Source organism: Lactuca sativa, chromosome 7 (genome assembly GCF_002870075.4).
Source record: "Lactuca sativa cultivar Salinas chromosome 7, Lsat_Salinas_v11, whole genome shotgun sequence".
Lineage (NCBI taxonomy): Eukaryota > Viridiplantae > Streptophyta > Magnoliopsida > Asterales > Asteraceae > Lactuca > Lactuca sativa.
The window spans coordinates 15148775-15157893 of record NC_056629.2 but is presented as its reverse complement, the minus strand read 5'-3'; the positions used below and the strand labels follow the sequence as shown (position 1 = coordinate 15157893).

General features: G+C 28.6%; 1 protein-coding gene across 1 annotated transcript; it reads left to right on the top strand.

The window, feature by feature from the left end:
* The first annotated feature begins 2816 nt into the window (after positions 1-2816).
* LOC111906042 (putative invertase inhibitor) lies at positions 2817-3542 on the top strand. Its single transcript, XM_023901782.3, has one exon. The coding sequence runs from the start codon at positions 2869-2871 to the stop codon at positions 3433-3435; it is 567 nt and encodes a 188-aa protein (XP_023757550.1). The 5' UTR covers positions 2817-2868; the 3' UTR covers positions 3436-3542.
* Positions 3543-9119: the final 5577 nt, after the last annotated feature.

Sequence of the window (9119 nt, the reverse complement as noted above, 5' to 3'; positions counted from 1 at the left end):
CTATAGTCGTGGGGTAACAAGGCATTACTTCATCAAATCACTAAATGGGTTCTATAAACCCTAATTTCATAAATACATCAAAATAACAGATTTGGTCCGAGTATTACCTGAAAACGCACTCTCTGTGTCCCCCAAATCTCAGGACTCAATCCTCCTTGATATTCCTTTAGCCAAATCCCTCTTCTTCTTGCCTAACCAATTCTTCCAAGTTCCAAAGCTTTCTCCCTTGCTCTAGGCGTCCACAGCGATTAGGGTTCCTCTCAATTGACCAAAAGACTGAAAATGACGGCCTAAGAGGCGTTAAATACGATCCAAACTGAACGGTTAGGGTTTCTGCTGAACAGCGTCGACTCGCCGAGTCCATATCTGGACTCGTCGAGTCCAGTCGCGGACCCGCGACCAAGTCCGCGATCCTACTCGGCGAGTCTAGGCTCCAACTCGCCGAGTCCCCTCTTAAATCACCCCAAAAACATAATTTTAATAATACCTGGGATTCCGGGCTGTTACACACAATCTGCAAAATAATAAAAAATAATCAGTTTTAGTTATGTTTTTTTTTCTTTAATGGTGTGGGTGCCGATTGGGTATGCGTCTATGATGTGCCATATCGGCGTCTCTAGTAGGTTGCTAACACCTCATGGCCTCACACCTATTCAAAAAATTTATAAGAGTGTTATTATATGTATCCCACACTCACATAAAAAATCAAGCAAATATATTTATCCACTCAAACAGGGATACACCAAGCAATTGGGAGGGTACATATAGAATAAAACTTTTATAAACATATAAATAAAATATCTAGAATTGCTAAGGGGTCGTATTGCTAGTACGTCTATAACATGATGACTAGTAAACTGCAAGTATGAGACACACTCAGGTCCTACTTGTAATACACATAAATAAATTTTTAGCATTTGTAGGTTAACCGTGAATAAAAATCCACTATTTGACTTTTATATTTAATTTGTGACAATAATTTGATATTATAACATAATTAGCCTAATTGAAGGAAGAGTGGGAAACTAGTTATAATTGTAGTTACTTGTTATTTACATATGAATTATATAATGTCATATATAAAAAGGGAATTAACAATTCTATTAGGGTTTTTTATTATGATTTGAATAAACGAGAAAGAAAAAGGTCATAAGAGCATTTGAGAGCGATGTGATCGAACCAATGAGTAATCAAGTAAATTTATGGATTTCTAGTATATTGAAATGCTAAAATTCGTTGGGGAATCATCAATATATGAATATTTACGTTAGTTCATTAGGTTTTCATGCATTTTAGAAATCATTAAGCGAAAACCATTGGTTTCATTGTATTTAGATAACGTTTCTTATTGATTTTGGCGTATTGGGAAGTGAAGGAACATGTTTGTTAGGTTTGATGTTGACTTGTGTACTTTTAGTGATTCAAAAACTTTTATGTTCAAATACACTTCGAAATATAAATATGGGAAATACAATGTTGTAATAGAAGGATTGAAAGTAAAATGATATATTAAACATATAAATAAAAGTAAAATGACATATTAAACGTATAAGTAAACGTATTTTGATCTCTCTTACGTTTAACCATTTAATAAACATCGGTTTACTTGTTTCTTATCTTCATTTTTTAGCGTGATATTTGTTTTGTATCTCCAAAAAAGTCATAATATTTTAGTCTAATTTATGAAAAAATCTCAAACTAAATTTTGTTTACAAAAAACATAGAATACCTGCTAAAATTTCGAAAAAAAAAACCATTTTCGATCGGTTTTACAGATTTAGCCGGTATTCTATCATTTTCTGTTAGTTTGATCAAAACTTTATGATTTTTCTGAAAATTACCCGATAACCAAAATATCGAGACTTATAAGAAAATTACCATGAAATTAATGGACATTATTATTAACAAATCATTTATAAACATTTCAAATATTTTTACTATAAACAAAGGAAATATATTTATTGCTAATTTCTAGGAATGACAATTTATATGGAAACAAGTGAAAGTGATTATCTATTTAAATTGTCATTCAAAGTTTACTTTTCACTCTCGATACATGCGTGTAATTCGATGGTTGTTACCGGGTAATGTATGTAGGTTAGGTGGTAGTTAGATTAAAAAACATAATGAAAGATCTATATGTCTAACAATCAATGCGTAATGATATTTTCTAATAACATGTGGCCCTATGGCGTCACGCTTAACAGCAAGTAGACACTTATTGATTGTGTGTTAATAAATAATATCAACTTTTGTATTTAATTGGAGAAACGTACATAATACATTTCACTATAACACTCACAACGATACATAAAATGAACATTGAGCCACAACGATACATAAAATGAACATTGAGAGTTTGAAGTGGTCAACAAACAATAGAGGAGTACCTAGTTCACCATTATATTCCTATAAATTAACAAAAAAATGTATTTTCTTTTTTTTTTATAATAAAAAATATTTGTTATATTTATAAATGATTATTAATAATAATAATATCCATTAATTTCATAATAATTTTCTGAAAAGTCCTAATATTTTGACCAAACTAACGAAAAATCTACGAAACTGGTCAAAAATGGTTTTTTCGAAGTTTTAACAGATATTTTGTGTTTTTTTAAATAAAATTTAGTTTAAGATTTTTTCATAAATTAGACTAAAAACTAAGAACTTTTTTCCAGAGTTAATGAAAAATATAATGGAACAAAAAAAAGTTATCTATTTCCAAAAGTTTCTTGTTTCCTACCAAACACAACTTTTTGCCTTCCTCTCCTTGTATAAATCCACTCATTGTTCCTTAAAAAAAACAAGAAACATTCCCCTCATACCCTCACCCTCACCGCATCCCTTCCGAAGCACACAACAAAAATGAATCCTCCATCATTTCTTTCATCTTTCTTTCTTCTCTTCCTTTTACTTTCTTTGTTTTTCCTGAGCATCAATGGCCAAAACCTCATCTACGACACTTGCAAAACCTCCTCACAACAAGACCCCAATGTGAAGCTCCAATTTTGCACCTCCTCTCTCCAAGCTGCACCAGCTAGCCACTGCGCCGACCTTAATGGCCTTGGGATGATGTCCATCAGACTAACACGATATAACCTTACTGATACCAGATGTTACATCAAACAGTTGCTGAAAAACAACACAAAGAAGCTTGATCCTTATGTAAAGTCGTGTTTGGATGATTGTTTTGAACTCTACTCTGATGCTATCCCGAGTATCAAACAGGCCATGAAGAGTTACAATTCCAAGCGTTATTTTGATGCAAACGTACAGATAAGTTCGGTTATGGATGCTGCTACAACTTGTGAAGATGGGTTTAAAGAGAAAAAGGGCGTCATTTCTCCACTTACCAAGAAAAATGATGCAACGTTTCAATTGTCTGCTGTGGCGCTTTCAATTATGAACATTCTTCAGAGTGATTCAAAATGATCTTGAACGATTTGATATGTAAAAGATCATGCCATATTCTTAATTAATATATCTATTTTTAGCTGTGAATTATATATATATTTTTTAATATAATATATCTTCATATAGTCGGATAATCCAAGAATAAGCTTCTCTAAATTCTCATTGTTGTTTTGCTGACAATTTCAAGGGAAATGTGAGACTTTTATTGTTTATTCATTTTATTTGAGCTTTATTCCATTAAGTTTAGGAAAAAATGTATATAATAATGTACGATTTTCTCAAAGACAATCCAATCTCTTCAAGTTTCAACTTACCATGATTTTCATGTGTACAATAGGAATACATATTGTATGTAACTGTTATATCATGTGGATTAATTAATACAATATTGTGTACTTGTTTTGTAACACACAAAAGCAATATAATTTACCAACTATGATTATACTTACATAAGAATATTAGCAATGACAGGTTTTCTTTTAACTTTAATGAAATTATTTAATGGGGATGACTAGTTTAAATAGGGAGAAGATCACAAGAAGAGGAACAATTTGATAGATCACAAGAAGAGGATCATATCTAGTTGAAAAAGGTTTAAAACTAGAATAAATACAACTCTCATATATCATGTGACCATTTGTCTGTGCGAGCACATGATAATCAATACAATGAGAATCATTACAATAAATACATGTGATGTATAGTGTTACTTTATCAAGATCATGCAATAAATCAATAATCAATAAAATATAATATAATTTACAAATTTAACTCGTTATAAGCACGCCAAACAAAATAGACACACAACCATTTCTGATATTTAATTGGTGTATTTTAATTTATCAACAAAATAAAAATGATACAAAACAATTATTTTAATATTTGTTTTTGTTTGGAAATAACAAATTATGTTTATTGTAATAAGAAAGATATAAACCATTGTTATAGTGTCTTGTGCTTAAAGTGCACAACTTAATCATTAGGGCTCTAGATAGAACAATGTTACTTCAAGCAATCTTTTATGGGAAATTTTGCAAAGTGTTTTAGCAATTCCTTAGTACGAAAGTTTATTAATGACAAACAGTATAAAAAAATAAAAATTGCATGGTGTATAAATTTGTAAGATTAATTATAGCTAGGCTGATTTTTTAGTTTGATTGGTATACGTCAAAAATAAATTAGAAACTGCTTACCTTATAGAAAATGTATTATTTTAAAGGGCTAATGTCATAAAACCTTCAAGTTTTCAGGGTCTTGCCGATTTTCTCCAAAGTTGAATTTTATGTTCGTTTTTACCCTAACATTTTCCAAAAAAATGTTCGTTTTTACCCTAACATTTTCCAAAAAAATGTTCGGTTTTACCCATTCACCGGTGATAACAGGTTACCATTATATTAACTTCTCAAAAAAATCCTTACGTTTATAGTTTTTTTTACGTTTTTACCCTTAAGTTTATAATTTTTTTACACTTTTACCCTATATATTTTTTTTATATAATACGTATTCAAGCAGAAAAATCATATTTACATACGAAAAAAATTTAATTAAATATTGTATTTACTGTGTGTATGAGTTTTTTTCTTGGATAAACCATTTAATGTAAAAAAACAAATTAATATGTTTTTAGAACTACAAATACGTATTTTTATGTATTTAAAAATATACATATCAATAAAAAAAAACTTGTTCATTCATAAACATGTTTATATAAGTATATACATATATTTTTAGAAGTGTAAATATGTATTTTGATATATGTTTTTTTTAAGTATAAATATATTTTTATAAGTATAGATACATATTAATATATAAAAATATAAAAATATGTATTTATACTTCTAAAAACTATATCTATAAAACACATATTCATAATTCTAAAAATATTATTTATCTTTTTAAATGGTATAACCATGCAAAAACACACACACACACATACACACACAAACAAACATATATATATATATATATATATATATATATATATATATATAACATTAAAAATATAAATAAAATATTTAATTAAATATTTTTCCATATATAAATACAATTTTTCTGCATTAGTATGTATATTATGAAAAAATATACTTAGGGTAAAAGTGTAAAAATATTATAAACTTAAGGGTAAAAATGCAAAAAAAAAAAAAAAGTAAACTTACGGGTTTTTTGCGAATTTAATATAATGGTAACCTAGAAAACTTGTTATCACCGGTAAAAGGGTAAAACCGAACATTTTTTCGAAAATATTTGGGTGAAAACAGACATAAATTTCAATTTTGGGCAAAACCCTGAAAACTTGAGGGTTTTTATTATGACATTAACCCTATTTTAAACAGATAAATTAAATTTTCTATTTTTTGCTCCTACATATCATCTTATCCAATAAAATAGTGACATGTGTAACATTTAATGAAATTTAATGATATTTTAAGATACTAATATGACATATGTCATCATTTAAATGAGTAGGAGGATTGATAGGAAAATATTTAATTTTCCTTTTAAATAATATTATATAAACAGTATTTCCATATAAAGTCAAATTCAAACTATTAAAATGACATTACATTTTTATTTATTAATTTTCAGTTCAAATATATCTTATCATTTATTATGTACCCTAATTATTAGAAAAGTAATTGCAATTTTAGTTATTATAGTTTTTTCATTTAAGAAATTATATTTTTGATATGCTTAACTTTGAAAAAAATGAATTAATTAGAAAAAATGAATTCCGTGCAGTTTTTAACTTAATAATTTAAATTTTTGGTCCCGTTTTTTATTTAAGAAATTACAATTTTGGTCCTGTTTTTAATTCCACAAATATATTGATTAATTAAAGTTTTGGTCCCTATGGTTTGTAGTGTTTGCATGTTAGGTTTAAGATTTAAATATTACAAGAAAACTAAATTACAGCTTTTTTCCCTATTTTTTTGCACTTTTGCAATTTAGGTCTGACATTTTAATATTTTTACATGGATGATCACCGTGGTTGCAATTGCATTTTATCACTTAAGACCATCTTTAACCTACTCCTATTTTTTTTCCTCTAAGCAATTGCATTTTATCACTTAAGACCATCTTCAACCTATTCCTATTTTTTCCCTCTAAAAATAGAGTAAAAAATAAGGTAAATAGTATTTTATCTTCAACCATATTCCATTTTTTATCTCAAAAAATATATTCCAAGTACATTCAATTCTTCCAACTTATATAGGTTGTCAAACACACTTATTCTACTAATTTGGTTTTAACAAAAATATAATCTACATTTTTTTCATTACAATAATATTAAATAAATAAGATTATATTTATAACATATTTATAAGCTTTTGTAAAATACCTTATCGTTTTGAATTTTTTTTCAATATGTATTTAGCTTTTTATAAGAATTTAATGAACAAAACACAAACTTTATATTTATAATTAGTTAATATAATTTAATATATAACAAAATATTATATTTAAATTATAATTAAAAATTTGTAATTAGTAGGTAAAAATAAATTAAAAATGTATAAATATATAAACAAAGAGACTAAAACCGACAACACAAAATTCATCCTCATTTTGAGAGAAATGAGTACTATAACACTATATTTTGTGTAATACTATTCATATCCCCCAAAATGAGAGTGAATTAGAGAATAATGGGGTAAAAAATGAAAATGAGAGTCGGTTGGAGATTCTCTAAGGTTGTTAACGTCTAGCCTTGTTAAATACCACCAAAAACCATTTTACCCCAACTTCTATATTTCTTCTCGATTCAATTTTTATTATATAACTATTTACTATTTGTTTTAATAAATGGGTTATTTCTTCGTCTTTATTTTTTTAATTATTTTGCATGTATGTATCTCCAATATATAAAGTAGGCAAGTAATCTTACATAACAAGATTATGTATTAGTTAATTCAATCAAAGACAAGAATTTAAAATTAGTAAACTCAATGCAAGTATGCAACTTACAAGCAATCACCACTTAGGCCACTGGGTATGGAAGCTTTTTTGACGCGTAAAGGGTGACGTGGGAGGGGGGGGTGGTTACGCGTGAACACCGCCCCCCTCCCTGGTGAATGTGACGCGGAGTGACATGGTTCACGGGTGGTTACAACCAATAGAATTCAGCCTTCTTTCTATCTCTCTCTTGCTTTTCTCTTTCTCTCTCTTTGTTCACTAGTTATTCCCTAGTGAACACCACCTCCATTCTTAGTATATATGTAGTGAACTACTTATTAGGATGAACTAAGTGTCATAAGATTTCCTCCTTCATGAAAAATGATTGTGAGGAAATGCTTTCACTAAGAAAGATTTTAAGAAGATAGTGATTGTAAAATTGCATTCTCGAATTCGATTATGGTTACGGTATCCCTTTCCATGATTTGAATTGTGAGGTTTGACAATTAGTCTTAATTGTTTAGACACACATATGAACTATCTAAGGCAAATGTGTATAAGTTCAAAAAGCTTTGATAAAAGGTTATCAAAGCATTAAGTATTAGAAACATGGACTTAAGAAATTCAATAGGTATTGTTTTTATGAAAAAAATAAGATGTTTATGAATACATGTCGAAGCTAGTAGGAGCATAAGTGTTATGTTTTATAATAATCATCATGATAGTGGGAGCATAAATGTTATGATTGTATGATTATTAAGACACATATTGCAAGTTGGCAATATTAATTATAGAAAACAAGAATTATACCTTGCAAAGTCGTAAGGGTTGTAAAGTTGTTTTGCTATAATTAAGGGAGAGAATATTATGCTTCATTTCAAATCTAAAGGATTAGATTGAGAAATGTTACTAAATTTAGTCAAAGGTACATAGTGTGTTCTTAAAATTTCGATTATGATTACGGCATTCCTCTTCACAATTCGAATTTTGAGAACATAACAAATGAAATATTATGGCGGAAGATTGATAAAGTATCAAATCTTTATGTAAGATTTTTTGCATCGTGTCCCATACGCTTCGGGTATTGGATCGATTGCAAATGCTATAATATTTGACCATTCTAAAATTTTCCAAATGTCTAGCGCATTTAGAGGGAAAAAGGACAAGAATTAGTTTTGACTAAAACAATTAAACAACTATCAAAGGACAATCCAAAGTTTGCCGAGGATTGGTCGCTTATGAGTAGTTGGAAGTATAGTATTGGAAAATATGGAAATGTTTCCATATTGGATGGACCATATCGACATTATTATGAATAGATAAGATTCTATTAAGAATGAGTTGTCATATGGAAAATATGGAAATGTGTCCATATTGGGAATTGAATATTGAAAATCTATGTCTAGATTAGAAACTTTTATGCAAGGGATGTTCAAAGGAATGTACTTTGAGTGAGAGACAACATATCTAAGGAATTGTATTGTAACAATCTCCAATAGAGGACTTTGTAATTTCATTGGCAATAGTCATTGTGACTTTTGTGCTATGACATTACGAAAGGGTCGTTGCATAAAATGTTAGAATCTAGCATATTCTATAAGTGGCAAGAATCTGATATTCTTACACTTATGAAAAAGGATTAGGAGTTGTAAAATGAGAATGATTGGAAATGTGTTCAATGTGATCTATTTCACAAAGCAAGAACCATAGGTAAACATTGTGTGCATGCTAGGAGCATGGGACAAGTGTTGTAATTCAAGTAAGAAGTTGATTAACCGAAACGACAAATAACGAGTAATCAATATGGT

What these genes read in the sequence shown, in the direction of transcription:
- LOC111906042 (XM_023901782.3), top strand. Translation starts at nt 2,869, where the DNA reads ATGAATCCTCCATCATTTCTTTCATCTTTCTTTCTTCTCTTCCTTTTA.